A 19087-nucleotide genomic window follows, 5' to 3' on the forward strand; every position below is an offset into this window, starting at 1 on the left:
GCAAATATTCCAGGGGCACAGAAAGTCATCCCTAAAAGGAAGGGGATATCCTTTCAAGTCAGAATCATGCTGTATTGTATTTACTGGGCAGGATAAAATGTGCTTTCAGAATCTATCTTACTTACATTACTTACATACTGTGACCATTAAAAGAAGTATTCAATCTTAACAATTGGAAAAGCCAGAGTTGAAATAATTCCACTAGAGGCAGGGTATAATTTAAAACTATACCACTTCATACCTTTAAAAGAAACAGAAGATGTTGGCAGTAAAGGACCACTTCGACCTGATCCAGTCTGCCCATTTGTACCTCCCTACTGTGCCGTCACATGTCTTAAGCAATTTGTGGTCTTCTCCCTTCCTCTGCCACTAAGGTCCCTGTGGTGTCTATTCCTATGCATGTCTGTTTTTGCTCCTCTGGAAGTCTTTCAGGTATGCACTACCTTTAAGCTTCTCTCGCCTTAGCTTCATATGACGACCCCTTATTGTTGAGCTTGAGAAGAAAGTAAATTAAACGTTTTCTCTGTGCGCCTGGGGAATGGTCAGAGCCACGAGGAAGCTCTGGTTTTTCCTCATTAACTGTGCTACAAAAGCCCTTGAACTACCAGAGGCTGTGAGCTCCAGCAGCAGCTTCTCTATAGACTCTACAGGAGACCACATGGTTGCTACATGCGTGGTATCCTGACACTACAGAGAAAACAGTTTACTTTAAAAGTTATTTTCTTCGTCCGAAGAAGATACCTACAAATTTGACAAATACACATGATACATATTTTACACATATGCATAGCCTCAGACAATATTTCAATTTTGGCATTTGAAATGGCTTTAAAAAATATCTATTTTCCTAAGGTTAAATATTTTTTTATATATGAATCTGACATGGAAAAGGATGACATGGAAATACATTAAAGAAAACAAAATATTTGCTTTCTAGATTTTCATACTGCTTATCCATGGGCTATGTTCTCTTCAAGTCTTACTATATTCTATTTACATATAGTTGCATAAAATGATTTAATTCAAATTTGAACAAGACGGATTTTGCCTTGGTTCATTACTGATTTTTCAGAGATCCGAGCAAAAAGGGAGTTGCCACAGTTCTCAAAGCAACCTACCACAGATTGAGAATCTCTTAACAAAAGTTCATATTCCCATTCTGAAACTAAACTCCTTTGTTATTTTGACCCTAGAGTACCACGAAAAATGTGACAAGATATATCTTTACTTGTACACCACCCTATTTCTGAAAGTTAATATACACTCCTGTAATGCGGGAGAGGCCATGGGATGTCGATCAATGGTACATATTTTAAAACTGACCACAAAATGACTCCTCCTGGCATAGGCTATATGTAAGGATAATGACAAAAAACATGAGATAAAAATGTTGCCTTCTAGGGATCTTTCAAGATGGCTGAACATAGCTGAGATCTAGGTGGCATTGTTCTTCAGATTGCTTATTTTTCTGACATAAGGAAGAGGAAGGGGAAGACACAGGCTTACCCAGCAGTGGCCTCTAGTCATAACCTTACCAGCCCCCTTGATTCATTTGTGAAAAGACTAGAACCTAAGACTTCGATGTTGGCCTCCAGAGGTGCATTACCAGGAGCACTGGGAGAGGAGATCCCCCCACCCCATGTTCACCCTTGGTGCTGAGACTTCTCTCTCCCTGGAGTGTCGAGAACCTCCCTGTCAGGGGATTGGTAGTGGGAAATGAGCCTGGAATTGGTGTGGATAGATTATATTTTCCCCACTGAAGCTGAGGAGTGGAGCCTGGATGCAAGTCCATGTGGCTTCAGCAGAAATTTGTGAAGCAGCTGAGCAAGAGGGGCTGGAGGTTTGACCACTTCTTTGTAATCTTTGGAGCCTGTCTCCCTTTGAGGAAATGTTCTTGGACCAGGTTTGGTGAGCCAGCAAGTTTTAACCCTGGCCTGTAAATCCCCAATTTTGTATCCTAAAGGGATCACTTTGCAAGGCATCTGGGAGGCAATTGCCTCTTTATCCACTGAAATAGCTCAGTTCTTGCCCCAATATCAGGGGTTAGTTACTGATGTCCATAATTGTGAAAATGATATTCTTCTGGTAAAACAGAAGGTCGAGAATCAAGATGAGGGTCTGTCAGATATACAAGTTTTGGGATAGTCTTTGGTTAAAGGCAACTTGCTACTATAATAAGGGGAAGCTCTGGAAAATGTAGTGCAATGTAAGAACCTCAGGCTAGTTAATTTAAAAAATATATTTAACTGAGGTTCTGAAAGTACCTGAGAAAACATGTCCACCTATTTCTAGAATATATTATATACTGTCCTTTTCTTTTAAAGGAATGAGGAGAATAAGTGCTCAGACTTTGCTGGATATCACTAATTTAACAGTTTTATATTTTTGAAAAATCATTTGACAAAGTGATTGCTCCATTTACATGAATTGAGAATCTGCTTTTAGACTCAGACTATCTTAGTAAAATTTATTTTCATAAGAGGGATGTACTATTATTCATTTTTAAGTCTCTGTTTCCTGACATAACTAAGTGCATGCAACATAGGAGGAAGAGGTTCTTGTTGATTAACTCAGGGGTTTTGCAACCCGGGGTGGGGGGGTGGGGTTATTTTGGTTGAATTTTCTGTGTCAGTGTATAGTTACATTTCCTGGGGTCAAGTATGCATTTTACAATCAGTCTCATCTTGCTCAATTTATTAGTGAAAGAAAAGGTGCAGTTCAGCCTCCAGAGCCATCCTAGCCAAAAGCTGCTACTTCTCCTGTAATTTAACTCTCCATTCTCGCCAATTTAGGGGAAGAGAGTTTGTAACTATGTTCAGCGGTTATTACTTTTTCTCATTTGTTAGGAGGTATTTCCTCTGGATTTAACTTGCTTTCTCCCCTTCCTGTGGATGGAGTTTATGCAATGCTTTCACAACTGGGTAATGGTTTTGTTGATGGCTCCTTTTCCTGTTAATTCTATAGCATTGTTTCCATACAAGCAATGTCTTGACTGTAAGATTTGAAATTTTCATAAATAAAAAGTTATAAGCATTACTACCTTCTATCTTTGAGAAGCACTCAATTTTAAGAAAAAAAAAATTCTTATGCACTGTCTCCTGTTGCTACCAGGAGAGCCATTCTCCAGCTTTTGGTAATCAGATTTCTCTCTGTCAGTTTGCACATAGTGGGGTAGATTTTCAAAGGGTTACGCACGTAACCCTTTAAAACCTACCCCTGCACGCGCCGAGCCTATTTTGCGTATGTCCCAGGGCTTTGAAAAAGGGGTGGGCCAACGGGCCCGAGTCCTCCGGCACATCGGCTGTGTCGGGGGTTGGCGCACAGACAGCTGACTGGTGCACACAAGTTACGCCTGCCAGAGGTGTAACTCCTGCAATAAAGGTAGGGGGGGATTTAGATAGGGCAGGGGGGGTGGGGGGGGAGCGGCCTCGGAGGGAACGGGGAAAGCCATTGGGCCTCTCCTAGGGCTCGGCGCGCGCAAGGTGCACAAATGTGGACCCCCTTGTGCGCGCCAACCCCGGATTTTATAACAGTTATAAAATCAGGGGTACATTTGTGCGTGCCGGGTAGCACGCACAAATGTACCCCCGCGCGCATAAGATTAAAAATCTGCCCCAGTGGTTGTAAAATGCAAAGATACTGAACTGTCTGCAGATTACAGTAGGCTAGCAGCAGGGAAACAGGGATATGTGGTACAGTTATAATCAGTAAACACTAGTGTTTTTTTTCTGTTTTGTTTAACTGACTTGCTGCCACTTTCTTATGCATAAAGAGGTCAATATTTAGCAGCATATGGTTGAATTTTTAGTCAGCCACGCGCGTAAAAAAACGGGGATTACGTGCATGGCCGAGCCTTGCATGCTTTGCACGCATTTTCAAAGGGGCCCGGCCACGCACGTAACTCCCGTTATACACAGAAGTGCCGGGACAAAGGAAAGGGATGGTCCAGGGACCGGAGGGGGGGTGGTGGTAGCGAGGTGGGAGGCAGCCGGTAGGGGGTTGGGAAGTTCCCTCCATCCGCTCCTTAACTGGAGTACACTGGGAGAGGCCTGACCTCGTCACCGCATGTAGTGTTTGAAAATTAGCCCCCTCCCCCCATGCGCACCGCCCGCACATGTGAACGTAGATTATAAAATCCATGCACGCGGCCCATGGATTTTACAACATGAGCGCGCATGTTATAAAATTGGCGCACTTCTTTTAAAATCTACCACATAGAGTGTGGACGATTTATCTGACTAAAGTTAGTTGGATAACGTGTCATGGATATTCAGCAGAGTGCTGCTGATTATTAAGCTATATTCAACGGAGCTCCTAAAGTCTTAGCCAGATAAACTTACCCTGCTAACTTTAGGACTGTTGTCTGGCATAACTAGTCAGTCTGACAACTTATCTGGCTAACTCTGATAATGAGTTACCTAGAGAAGTTATTCAGCTAACTTACAGGGTCATTCATCAAAATGCGTTATGGCGATAACGCCATAACGCATGCGTTAACGTCATAATGCACACGATAGGCACGGTAATGCATGGTGCAAATGTACATTTTTCAAAGGGGCAGGATTGGGGAGAGGTTTGGGTGGGATTAATGAAAATGAGGGGCATTCTCTCTCTCTTGGCACTTCGCAAGTAGCGAAGTACAAGTATTGCGGGGTTCGAAAACGTTAACGCACCCCGCAATACTACCTATGCGAAGCGCTAACAGCGCATGGTGCGGTAATTGAAAAATCATCATAGACACGCCCAATCCTTCAAGCCTCACTAACTAGCCACGGTTTTTATTATTATACTAGTTACATTCCATCCCCATAGCAGAAATAAAGAAAAGCAGATAGGGACCCAGGTGCGCACTTGTGCACGTAAATAGTTATGAGTTGTTTTAATGCTAAAATCCAGGAATGTCCATGCCCAGCCCCTTTTTTCCCCAAAAAATGTTTTTGTGCGCGTACATGAGATATGCGTGTACTTGCACATTTTTCAAACTCTGTATGGCACGCGCAGGCCCCAGACGCACACATATCTCCCGGCTTTGGTGTGCGCCGAGCTTTTAAAATTTACCCCTAAGTGGGCTGTTTGAAAATTACCCCTCAATGTGGTCTGATGCCTTTGAAGAATACTCAGCATTGATGTATAAAGGTTGGGAAACATTTCCCAATAAATAAAATATCAAAAACTGCACACCCCCAGAAGTGCAATTTACAAACCCCATATTTTTGCTCAGTTAAACATCTGTGACCATGGCTAAATTAATACGATTGTATATTAAATTTCACAGCAACAAAACTGTCCCTCCTTTGTCTGAAAATGTTATTACAATGAAACCATTCTTACCAGAATTATGAATGCAACAGGTCCAATGAAACTCCAAATAAAATAATTATCTACCCGGAGCCAGCAACTATAATTAAAGAAATAAAAGCATCAAGGTAAGAATTACATAAAACCCTCAACGTTTCATAAATGGAGTACATAAAATATCTTCCATACTAAGCAGGGAGTTTATATAAGAGATCAGCTGTCACTCCTTGAAACTTTCTCCCACCACTCCAGGTGCCCCTCTCTAACCCATGTGGCCTGACATCTGTCCACTGTGTGGGTCCCCCCGGAGCCTGCACATCTATCGCTCATGCAAGAATAAACATGTGCACACCACAGGCCTCAGACAGAAGTAAACTGGAGAGACTGAGATCAGACTCAGCATATCCTGGCCTACGAATGAGGCTTGCTCCTGTCAAGATATGTGCAAAATTAACCCATTTCGAGACTTTACCACCATGATGGACACCACTCTCTGTAGTCAAAGTGCATTATTTTATGTAGAAACCCAGAACACTACCTGCCCTAATTTTAAATACATTTATGTTAAACATATATTTAAAACTTTCGTTTCCATTTATTCAATAATAACTTTATCTGACAATGATTTTTATTAACTGACACTGATTACTGTGGATTTTATTTTTTGGCAGATTTTCCCAACTCAGTCCTTGTTTGGCTTTCATTTTTATATTCAGTTTAAACTGCTTATATTCAGTTTAAATGTACCAAACATAAAATGTGCAATAATCAAATGCATTTTAGCATATTAAAAAAGTGTTTTTCCCCCTCTTGTGGAAATAGCCTGTTTTGGTTATTGCCTGTCTCCTATACGTGTAACAGGGTCTGTATACCAATGCAGTGCATAGAATTACTTGTTCATTAGAGGTATTTCTAGGGTTAGGTTAGGTCAGGGGAGGTAACTACGCATGTTTTCCCTTTAAAAAAAAAAAAAAAAAAAGCACCACACAAAAAGCAGGCATCAACATGCCCACTTTTGATTATTCACCCCAAAACATTCACTTCTCACATTTTAATGCAGAAGGGAACACCACAAATCGGAGAAAGTTCTTTTTCACTTCTTAATGAGATTTGGCCGGAGAGAACATTGCCCAAATCTCATCTTGGAGTGAGTTTCCTCACTCTGAAGGCCATCAAATCTTCACAAGAGACCACTGTTCTGTTCGTAAGTCTCATGTTGAATGTGAAAGTGGCCCCCAACCCCCTACACTAATACCTAATCCCCACCTCGAGTTACTAGTTGGGCCTCTCATAGGGATACAAATACCTGTCTAGGGAAGAGACACTATAGCAAGTCTCTCTCTCATAGGGATACAAATACCTGTCTAGGGAAGAGACACTATAGCAAGTCTCTCTCTCTCTCTTCTCTCTCTCTCTCTGGAGCGTGTTGCATAGCTGTTATCGCAATTTGTGATACGAATGCTTATTAGCATAAGGTAACACCCCTTTTTGGTATTGCATGCGATACTGTGTGATATTGGAAAATGAGGCCCTAAGACAGCCCCAATTGGGTCTGGGAGTTAATTAAACAAAATGGTACATAAATATGTTTCTATGTACCAAAATTTCTTAGTAAACATATTTCATGAGATTTTCATCCCTAGCAAAATCAAACAGCTTTTTTGTTTTCAACAATATTTTCCCAGTCTGTAACTAATTTTAATTGTCAATTATGCTTTACTTTATCCTGTCAATGACCATAAATACCTGCCTTTTTTAATAAAATGAAGTGGCCAATTGTAATCCAACTGTACTTGCCAAATATATTATTACTGATGCGAAACATAACATATATAAAACATAGTGCTGTCACAATTCAGAGTGAGTTAGAAGGCCAGCAAAACTAAGAGACCCAGTGAAGCATCAGTTTAAAACCGAGTGGGGTTAAGACATTCAGACACAGTAAGATATATATAAACATATTTTTTTCTTTTTTACTTAATATCAATTTGAAGCCAAAAAATTATTTTTTCAATTTATTTCAGGTCGATCTTTAGTATTAAGAGACCAACCATAATATAAAATCTGTCTCGCCAGCAAACAAGTCCTGTGAACCTAGAAAATTACTAAAGACTTGATTGCAATTTGTACACTGTATTGCCATTTTCTCACCAATGAAGCTTTCAGATACTATTTTAGCCTTTCAGAGACCCCCTGACAGCTAACAAGCTTGAAGAATGATTCACACGAAAAACATTCTGGTTGCTTGCAATTACTTACGCTTTCTCTGTGCCATAGCTTTTGTAGTCAATAGCTGCTGAAACACCAACTACTGTGGCAGGGAAGAGGTAGCCAGCAACATAATAGTATTTTTTCCTTGAGTATTCACTTTCAAATACTTCCACGAGCATGAGATAGAGCTGTACACCTTCTAGGCACATCCAGGCAAAGGCCGCAAGGAAGAAAAAGTGCAGGAATCCTGCAAATATTGGGCATGCAAGCTGAAAAGACAAAAATATATATACAACATAATATATAGATATAATGCTCAGCTGTATCACACAATCTATTATAAGTATAAAATTACGTATTTGGTAAAGTTTAAAACCAAGATTTAATAAGCCCAAACACATGAATAGTTTAACACCAATTTGAGAATATATAGGTTTACAATTGTGCATTATAAAAAGATTATACTAAAAGAAATTTAACAAATGAGCATGTTATAACAGCATATCCTCATACATAGATAGCTAGCTTCTTCACCATATCTTTCATCTCCCTAGAATTCAGTGGCCTTAACCTCTTTAAATGCCTACTATAGTCATAGTAAACAAATCTTGCAAGTAGTTCAGTGATTTGAGGAGCATACCATGACCCAGTGTACTGTAATCTGCATTTTATTATTATTTATACATGGTATACGGCTTTCACTTCAAAAACAATTAAAAGGTTAAAGAAATTAACTGATATTAACTCAACAGCAGACTGATCAAAACAAAAATGTGCAGATAAACTAAACTTTTTTTTAGTGCATTTATCCAAAATAAAATACACAGAAAAAAAAAAGAAAAACAAAAACATAAGTGTAACTGGTCCAGGGCCCTAACTAGCCAAAATTGATTGCTGTCCCTCGGCCCCTCCCCACGGGCATGATCTCCAGTTGCTTCTGTCCCACTGCTGCTGTTTTTCAAAATGTGGCAGGGTAAGAGGAACTGTGGATACCTCCTGCGCCTATAAAAATATAGATGGGGTAAGGAGGTTCCAAAGAAGGGAGAGGAGCTGAGAGGGGTAATTAATTTTACCCAGTTTGGATAGTTGGTGGAGATCCTTTTACCCCTTTATAGACTGGCAATGGCTTCTCTTCAAAAAGAATCACAAATGTGAATAAGCAGTCTTAAAATTTTGGAAGAATTTGAAAGTATGATTTTTCTCTCCGGGATATACTGTTAGGAGTATGAACAATTTAAATATTTTTGTATTTTTATTTTTTATATCTATTTCTTAATTTTAGTTAGCTGATGTATTCTTAGATCTTTGATCTTTTCTTACTTTACTGTGTTATGTATTTTGTGAATCCTTTTTATTCTGATTAATAAGTTATTTAATTTAACACACATTTGTACAAAGACTGGTATGCTGCTAGGATAATTTTTTTTATGGATTTACTTTTATTAGTTGATATTTGTATTTTATTGGTTTTATGTTTTTAAAATGTTCTGAGATTGTTAGATCTATTTTAATTTTTTTGTGAACCATTTTGATGGTCTTATTCAAATAACAGTAAATCAAGTAAAATAAATAATACAAATAATAAATAAAATTCTGTTCATTTTTCTTTGCTTTGAAAACAAAAGCATATCCTACTACAGACTTTGTATTTAACACTGAACTACTATTTGTTCAAGATTCAATTACATTAACACTACTTCAACCTGCCATACACCCAACATCTATTTAACAAAAACCCCACTATGTCAAGATATAGGAAAATACAAAACCTCAACTATTTTAATGTAAAAAAAAAACAAACTACTTAACAATATATGTGAACATTTCTCTTGCTGAAGTATTTTTTTCTTTTTAAAACTTTCACTGAAGCCTTGGTAGGTCAGTTAAGAATGCTAAGTTGACAGTGTTAAGTTAAAATCCACCTCCCCTTCAACTTTTTCAGAAAGATCAATTGCTAACTTACCTCGTATTTTGTTTTATCAATGCCAATTAGGAAAATAAACTCTGCAATAAAGAGGTTGAAGCAGAGGTTCTTGTGAATGGTATTACGGTCGCACTGTAGACCACGGAAGAAACAGAATGTGAAGATACAGATGGCCAGGCAGACAAGTGAGATAACAATTCCCACCCAAGTGATAACGGTGAGAAGCAACTCATGCACTCTGTCTTTATACTGAAAATGGAAGAATTCAGCACATTAATACATCTGTTTGTTATTACAATCAAAAATACTTGGCAGTCATCATTACTTTACAAGCTATCGAGAAGAAAACTGCTCAGGAGTTGGAAGACATATTTGCCATAAGAGCCAGATTATAAAAAATACATCTACAAACACCCAAACTACAGAAAGGTTTGAAATTAAACAAGACAGTATTTTTACTTTCCAGCTGTTCATTGTGAACCAAAGGGAAAGGTAACAATTAAGAGTCATTTCATCTTCATGTGGACACACACACCCAGTGAACGAGAGAGATTAATATCAGTACAATGTAGGTCTCACAAATGTGAACACGTTCATGAGAAATACATGGGAGATGCTTACCATAATTTCCCTACGGGCCATAAGAATTGCAAAGTTGGTTAAATGGCTACATGCACACGTAGTATGTGTTTTATTAGTGTTCACCAGCCTGCATCCCTGAGTGGACCAATATCCCATCATAGTCCTCTCGGAGTAGTTCCAGAAAGAACAGTTTGCATTGAAGTAATTAACAGTCTAGGATAAAACATGACAAAAGAACATGAATCTTAACTCAATGATAAATTGTAATTAGGATACATGGAATGGTAGTTTAGACTAACCCTTAAATGTTTAATTTACAAACTTTCTTTCAACTTAACGAGATCACACTGTACAAGACATACAAGATGTAGCTAAAAGGACTATACCATCTAAAATATACTAAACATATTTCAAATAATAATGGGTTTAAAGTGTAGTATTATAGAATACTTAAATATTTTTCTCTTCAGATAATGTAGCTTCAGGAAAATTTCACTCGATTTAACTTTTGTATATTTCTCTCCCTCTCATTTTTATCAGCCAAAGCTTTGGAATAGTCTGCCACCAAATTTGAGAATGCAAGATAATCTAAAGAAGTTCAAAAAAGATCTTAAAACATGGTGTTTTTTAGAAGCATACAGAGATAATACCCAAGAGTTTTTATGAATCTATAGCAGCTTTTATGGTTTTTTATTTCTAACTTTACTTATGCTATTTTAGTTTTTAAATAACTCTATTTATTTTATTTTATTGATGTTTTATTGTATTTATTTCTGTTTTCTTAACTGTCTTAAGTTAATTTATTATGTAAACCGTTAAGATAGAACTCTTTGTTCTGGGCAACTGTATATAAAAATTGCACAAATAAATAAATAAATATCAAATATTAACTAGTCAATACATTAGGGATCTGAATTAAACCATGGTATTTATTTTTTTTATTTTTATTAAGGCTTTTATATACCGACTTTCTTGATACAAATCAAATCAATTCGGTTTACAATGAACTAAGCAGAATATACAATTAACCAATCAACAAGAGATACGGAGCATACAGTTACATTATAACAAGGAAGCCTTAACTTGGAGTAGGAAAATAAAGAGGGGGTGAACGGAGCAATAAATATATAAAGTGAAATAAAATAGAATAAATACTATATACAGAAGAGGGGGCAAGGGGCCAACCTCTCTTTAATGAATATTATGCATGAAAATTTGGAAAGTTTTGTTTACAGAGATGTGTGGTGTACAGTTCTAGATCAGGCAATGGAGTTTGTAGTGGGGAAGGCTTGGCTGAACAGCCATGTCTTTAGTTTCTTTTTAAAAGTGTTCGTAGCCCGCTGCTCTAACCACTGGCACTGGTATGTGCCAGTGGTTAGAGCAGCGGGCTACGAATCAAGGAGACCAAGATTCAAATCCCACTGCTGCTCCTTGTGACCTTGGGCAAATCACTTTACTCTCTGTTGCCTTGGGTATAAATGTAGACCTGGGGATAGGAAATACCTACAAGTACGTGACTGTAATCTGCTTTGAAATGCCAAAAAATGGAATGTGAAAGTAAGTAAATAAAATGGCCAATACAAAAAATGAATCTCAGGCATGTTTCCCATTTATTCAAAGAGTAATATTTCTAGCAAAGTTTTGAATCAAGTCTTAAAGTATACAAAGTTTCCTCAGATTTAACTAGCCTAAGCAAGCATGGAGGAGTAATAACCTTGTGTCATTTCCTGTATACATATAATCCACTTGCTTATTTTAAGACCATCTGTACATAGACAATTTAAGCATGGATAAACTAATCCATGATGGAGAACATTTTTTCCCTGCCAAAGGTCATGAAGGCATATAATAAATAAATTCTGTGGTACACTAACATAGCAGGACTTTCCCCACCCAAAGAATAACCCTGTTTTTGTGACTTGAAGCATGGCTTTGAATAAAGTCTGAAATTAAAAAAAAAAAAACGGGCTGTAAGCTTGGTGGCATTTAAACTTGCTAGATTTCACAAAGTAATAAGAGATGATACTCTGCTGTCCTGCTGCTAAGGTAAGAGTTAATTTTCACTTGCAAACAAATTAGTCTCATTTCCATTTTCATGTTGATTACTGAATTAGCTTTCATTAAGAATACACTTAAGTTCTAATAATCATTGAACCAGCCTCATTTAATTTTATGTTCATTGACTTAAATAAACTTGTGTATCTGACCTACTGCAACATTTAAAATTCAAATAGAAACATTTTTTTTTTCTGCATCATTGTCCCCCTCACCCCCTCTCTCTTTCTCTCACTGGTTTTATGGCCTTCTTTAATTCGTTAGTTTACTCACATCAATGTGTTCCAGGGTAAAAAACAGTGGCTCATTTAGGTACACCCGGCTGGACTCCTTGTTGATAGAGGCTGCAATGACATGGGAGTTCACTTCAATGGTACTGTTTCGGCCAGTCAAATCCCCTCCAAGTTTTATAGTTGCATTTTCAGTACTGAGAAACTGACCCAGGTTTTTGTAAAGGATGAACACCAGCTTTGCTTGTCCTGGAAAACAAAATAAGCAAAAAAAAAAATTTGGATTTATGAGAATGTCTGTTTTACAGTCTTCTCTGCACGTGTATAGGTGCAATGAGATGAAGCATGACACTTGATGAAAGAAAATATTTTAGTCTCAAAATATTTAATTAAAATATAAAGACATTAGGTTATCTAGAGCAGGTAAACAGTTTTACCTCTTCCATATAAAATGAAATGTACACACACAAACACACGAGTTAAACCAGTACAAGCTACAGAAGTTTTGGCCTTAGCGAAAACTCCAATGCTCTTCATGTGCCAAAAACTTACCATTCCTGCTGTTCAGTTTGAGAGTGTTTGCAGAGAGCTGGATCAAATTGCCTTCTTTACTGCCCTGAGGAAATTTCAAGTCCTGCACCTGGCCTTCAGTATTTAGCACTGCCACTTCCAAAACTGGTTGGATCAAATGCAAACAGGAAAAGGAAGGTGAGAAGAAAATACGTTCCTATTATCAGATTACCATATAGCATGTATTAATGCACTATAAAAATGTTACTTTACTGTTCTCAATAGCTTTTTGCAGCATGTATACTAGTATAATGTCTATAGTTCTAGTAGGATTTATTTTAGGCAATTCATTTTGCCTCTGTTCTTTGCTCTGAACTTTATTTTTATCTAGGAGACATAAGGTGCTGGCATAGGAAGTTTCTGAAAATTCTTCCTCCTTGGTCATGATCAATTAAAGTTAAGGGAAGCCTCACACCAGCATCATAAGGACCAATACAAGGTATGAACAGGACAAAAAACAGACACGTTTTAAAAGCCTGAGCAGGGACATAACATATGATAAATATTTTATTACAATCAAAATGTCCAAAACCATAAAAAAACAGACATAGGAGGACACAAAACTGAGAACATTTAGGAATAAGGCAAAGAAGCAAGAGCCAAGGAACCAACAACTGGTCACTTTTAAGATGAGTAGTAATATTGCTGCTTTCATTCAACACAAGAGGAACCATGAGTGTGTTAAAATTTAACTCTAGAAGAAATCATGAAATCAGTTTATTTCCATTTTTATAAAAATTATAGAAGAAACCTACAGCTTTTATATCACAGTTCTTACTATTCTTGCTTTCAAACATTAAATTATATTCAAATGATTATTTTTTATTGTATAAGTTGATTATATTATTACTATTAGTCATTGGAAAAAAATATTCTGTTAATACCACCAACACACATGAAATAATAAAAAGGCTCAGCTTAGCAGAGCATTATGTTACAGTTTAGCTCAAAATCATGCAGCACAGAACCAAGGCTTAACAGGATTACAAATAGAAGAATGGATCCCCTTTGATCTCTTATTTATAGTGTAATCCAATCCACTAATTATGAGGTTGGATTACAAAGAATAACTTGATATCGGCTGGCAGTCAAAAAGCGGTCAATCAAATCTAATAAATAATACTAATCATAATAATGTGGTAGTAATTTAGATTAATTGTTAGTCATTTATGAAAACAGAATGCAACATTCAGGGGAGCTTAATTAATATCATAGTAGATCCTTCAGATAATTAATAGGGAAGTGTAGCCCACCCACAATTTCTTTTTCAGGGTTATGATTAATGTTTATTTCAGTTTGGTTGCTGAAATGAAAAAAAAAACACATTAAAAAACAGAAAATAAAATGAAACAAGGCCTCCCTAGATACCTCCCTGCCACCTCTAAAAAAAAAAGGTAAGGAGGAACTGTGCATTAATCTGGAAAGAAAGAATGGAAAATCTCATTTTCTATTGGTGTGACATGTTGACCTCCTTTGCAGGCAGAAGAAAGAGACAGAAATTTAATGGAGGATATTCGCAAATATTACTATGAAAGGGGCAGTGCTACTGCAAGGTGATTTTAATCTGCTGAATGTTGACTGGTCATCCCAGTCATGGTGTTTTCCAAAAGCAGGGAGTTCCTGGATTCTTTGCAGGGAGAACTATTCTGACAACTGGTAAAGGAAACCACCTAGTGATTACCAATGGGGACAGTGTTTCTGATGATGTAGTGGATGATTATTGAGATCCAGCGATTACCGTATGTTGTGGTTCAGTATTAGATCACATGCAGTTATGGATCATTCTAAGGTGAGGGTCCAAGACTTCAGGAAAACTAACCCTTGATAAAATGGTAGAATACTTAAAGGAGCTGTTAGCTGGACAGAAAAATCTAGAGAAAGTAGATGAGTAGTGGGCAAAACTAAAAGGAGATATTGTAAGGGCAAGAAATAAAGATAAGAGGAAAGAAAGGCTGCTATGGTTTTCTAGCTGAAAAGATAAGGACAACAAATGCAGAATTAGAGAAAGAGGCAACAGTATCTGGAAAAGGTAAGAGAAGCTTTGAAAATAATCAAAACAAAGATGCAAATAGAAGAAAAACAGCAAATACGATAAAACAGAAATGAGGAGACAAGGCTATTTTTTTTTTTTAAAGATATGTTAGTTATAGAAGAAAGTTCAAAATTGGCATAGTGAAACTTAGAAGCAAAGGATAAGAACATGTACAGGCTGAGGAGAAAAAAGCAGAATTGTTTAAATATTTCTGTTCTGTGTTCTGAGAAAGGACCAGAATAAGGACCATGGAAAATGGATGCAACTAGAATTGGAAGCAAGGTAAACCTCTAATGATTTTCAAAAGCCTCTGTTCATGTGCAGCTAGCTAAACTAAAAGTAGATAAAGTGATGAAGCCAGATAGGAATATATCCAAGAGTTTTAAAGGACCTTAGAGACGTTCTGGCTGCTCTGCTGGCTGACTTTTTCAATGCATCTTTAGAGTGGGAAATAGTTCAGGAGAACTGGAGACAGGTGGATGTAGTTTCTCTTCACGAAAGTGGACATGAGAAGACTGGGAACGACAGGCAGTTTAGTCTGCTAAAACAGAGGATAGTGCGGTTTATGGAAACCAAAGGATTACAAGATCCTAGGCAGCATGGCTTTACCAGAAGTAAATTTTGTCAGATGAATCTGATCAATTTCTTTGACTGGGTAACCAGAAAGTTGGATAAGGGAAGAGCATTAAATATAGTGCACCTGCATTTCAGCAAGATCTGCGACACAAATCCACATAGGTTATTTAGAAACAAACTGAGTATCTTGGTATAGACCCTCAAGTGACTGATTGGGTTAGAAACTGGTTGAGTGGGAGGTGACAAAGGATAGTGGTAAATGTCACATTAAATTCTCTTTAGAAAATAATTCAATTAATCCCAGAAATCAGCTAATCAACTGAAGGGAAGCTCTTACACTAATGCATAATCTGGCTATGCATTAAATATGCTATAGCCTGCTGAATTTCTGTGTTAACTCTGTTCCATTTACTTAGAATAGCACATACAATTTGACTAAACTGCTAATGATGGAAACAGCATAAATTGTTCAAACAAAAGGATGCTGGTTAGAAAAACCTCAATATGTGCATATGAATAATAATTTGTATAAATATTCAGCCTAGGATACTAGTAGAATTGCATAATAGTGTACTCTAGCTGTTAGGAGGGGCAGAGTTTATTTAAATGCAGCTCCAAAGTGTGCACATTAAATTGCTTTTTTTGGGTCTGAACTAAGATAAGAAAACTTTTAAATTGTAGCCACTGCTGGACGTAGACTGGAGAATCCCTTCTGAAGAATCTACCATAAGTAGAGAGATAGTGGATGCCCTGCAAGGGGCTCTCGTCAAACAAATGGTAATAGAATCCACGAGGGAGGGAGTTATACGACCTAGGGCTCATTAACAGAGATATCGTCCGGGTAGGTGCCCACTATAGCACCAGTGATCATCAATCAGTATGGCTTGATATGAGAAATAAGATACAGAGAAGTCACACAAAGACCCAAGTTTTGAATTTCAAAAATACGGAATTTGTCGACATGGGGAAGTACCTAGAAGAAAGAACATAAGAACATGCCATACTGGGTCAGACCAAGGGTCCATCAAGCCCAGCATCCTGTCTCCAACAGTGGCCAATCCAGGCCATAAGAACCTGGCAAGTACCCAAAAACTAAGTCTATCCCATTTTACTGTTGCCAGTAATAGCAGTGGCTATTTTCTAAGTCAACTTAATTAATAGAAGGTAATGGACTTCTCCACCAAGAACTTATCCAATCCTTTTTTAAACAGAGTTACATGGATGCGCCGATTTTATAATATGCGCACGTATGTTATAAAATCCATGGGGCGCATGCAAATGCGCGCCAGATTTTATAATCTGCGAGCATATGTGCGGGCAGTGCTCGCAAGGTGGGGAGGACTTTTGCAATTTTGCGCAGCAACACATTCGGGCCTTCCACAGTTCCCTCGCAGCCCGCTCCAATTAAGGAGGGAACTGGGAGGAAACTTTCCTACCCTCCTACCTAAATTCCCTCTCTCTTCCCCTCTCCTCCCCACCCCCTAAAACCTACCTTTCTTTTTTTTTTTCCTTTGTTTTACAACTTACCTCAGCTCCCGAGCTGAAGTAAGCTGCGCGCGCCGACCAGCTGCTGGCACATGAGTCTTTGGAACAGCAATCAATGGCACGGTCCTGGCCCGCCCTCACTCCTCTCTACTCAGAACATGCCTCCCAGCCCACCCCTTATGCACACACCAGGCTTTACACACGTGGCTGGGCACCTTTGAAAATTTGCCCAGTGCACGCAAAGCCCAAGATTTACATGTGCAGGCCTTTTAAAATTTACGGCACTAACCACATTCTCTAGTAACAAATTCCAGAGCTTAATTGTGCATTGAGTGAAAAATTATTTTCATAGATTAGTTTTAAATGTGCTACTTGCTAACTTCATGGAGTGCCCCTAGTACTATGATCCAAAAGAGTATATAACCGATTCACATTTACCTGTTCTAGACCTCTCATGATTTTAAAGACCTCTATCATATCCCCCCCTCAGCCTTCTCTTCTCCAAGCTGAACAGCCCTAACCTCTTCAGCCTTTCCTCATAGGGGAGCTGTTCCATCCACGTTATCATTTTGGTTGCCCTTCTCTGTACCTTCTCCATCGCAACTATATCTTTTTGGAGATGCAGCGACCAGAATTGTACACAGTTCTCAAGTGCAGTCTCACCATGGAGTGATAAAGAGGCATTATATTTTCAATTTTATTCACTTTTCCCTTCCTAATAATTCCTAACATTGTTTGCTTTTTTGACTGCTGCAGCACATGAGCTGACGATTTTAACGTATTATCCACAATGATGCCTAGATATTTTTCCTGGGTGGTAGCTTCTAATATGGAACCTAACATCGTGGAACTACAGCAAGGGTTATTTTTCCCTATATGCAACACCATGCACTTGTCCATATTAAATTTCATCTGCCATTTGGATGTCCAATCTTCCAGTCTTGCAAGGTCCTCCTGTAATGTATCACAATCCACTTGTGATTTAACTACTCTGAATAATTTTCTATCACCTGCAAAATTTGATTACCTCACTCATATTCCTTTCCAGCTCATTTATAAATATATTTCAAAGCACCAGTCCAAGTAGAGATCCCTGAGGCACTCCACTGTTTACTCTTTTCCACTAAGAAAATTGACCATTTAATCCTACTCTCTGTTTCTTGTTTTTTAATCAGTTTGTAATCCATGAAAGGACATCACTTCCTATCCCATGATTTATTTTCCTTAGAAGCCTCTCATGAGGGTCTTTGTCAAATGCCTTCTGAAAATCAAATATCCTGCATCTATTGGCTCACTTTTATCCACATTTATTAACCCCTTCAAAAAAATGAAGCAACTTCCAGAATTGCAAATTCAAACATTTGTGTTCCAATTGTGGGGCATATCATTCAGCCAGTAAGTGCCTAAGCATGCAGGTGGGAGCACTTCGGGGGGTACAGCAGCTGGAAGTTCCTCCAAATGAGTTGATGTGCAGGGCCCTGATGCCTATTAGAGTGGTGGCAATGGTACTGTGGTTGCGGTCTTATCCTAGGGCTGCTGTTGCAGGTATTCTCTTTAACAGGTTTTTTCTAGTTTTTTAGATTCTGGTTACAGGTTCTATGTGTGGCGGTGGAGGGGGGAACTGTTTATCAGTAACTAGAATGAGTAGTGTGGTGCAAAGGAAATTTGCAGGCCGAGTTGGACCTTGGAAGGATGGCTGGTCCTTTTACGGAACCTCCTTTTCATAGGATGATTGTCTCCTTTGGCGGTTGTTCCGAAAAAGGAACCTGGTAAACTCAGATTGATCCACAACTTGTCGTTTCACTGACGAAAGCTCTGTGAGAATGATTTTATTCCCAGGGAGCTCTGCACTGTGCAGTATTCATCTTTTGACTGCAATGCAGTTAGCGTGACATTTTGGGCAGGGTGCATTGCAGGCTAAGGATGATATCGAGTCTGCTTTTTGTTTGATACTGGTAAATTCCAGAGAGTTTCCTTTTGCTTGGATTTTGTTTCAAGGGGTGTTACTATTTTGATACGTGCATGCCAATGGGGTGTTCCATCGCTTGCATTTATTTTGAGATGTTTAGCCCGTTCAGGAATTGGGATTGTCCAGTATTATGCATTACTTAGATGATTTCTAGT

At 38.2% G+C, this 19087-nt stretch overlaps 1 protein-coding gene across 19 annotated transcripts in view; it reads right to left on the reverse strand.

Moving 5' to 3' along the window:
* Positions 1-19087, reverse strand: part of ADGRL2 (adhesion G protein-coupled receptor L2) — a 579402-nt gene that overhangs the window by 37386 nt on the left and 522929 nt on the right. For all 19 annotated transcript variants that reach the window (XM_029618001.1, XM_029618004.1, XM_029618002.1 and 16 more), the window contains 6 exons: positions 12853-12975; positions 12344-12549; positions 10055-10228; positions 9473-9682; positions 7558-7778; positions 5332-5398 (listed from right to left, as the gene is read on the reverse strand). In XM_029618001.1, coding sequence (XP_029473861.1) covers positions 5332-5398; positions 7558-7778; positions 9473-9682; positions 10055-10228; positions 12344-12549; positions 12853-12975 — 1001 coding nt within the window. The remainder of the gene's footprint in view (positions 1-5331; positions 5399-7557; positions 7779-9472; positions 9683-10054; positions 10229-12343; positions 12550-12852; positions 12976-19087) is intronic.

The sequence above is a fragment of the Rhinatrema bivittatum genome, chromosome 10, assembly GCF_901001135.1.
Source record: "Rhinatrema bivittatum chromosome 10, aRhiBiv1.1, whole genome shotgun sequence".
Taxonomy (NCBI): domain Eukaryota; kingdom Metazoa; phylum Chordata; class Amphibia; order Gymnophiona; family Rhinatrematidae; genus Rhinatrema; species Rhinatrema bivittatum.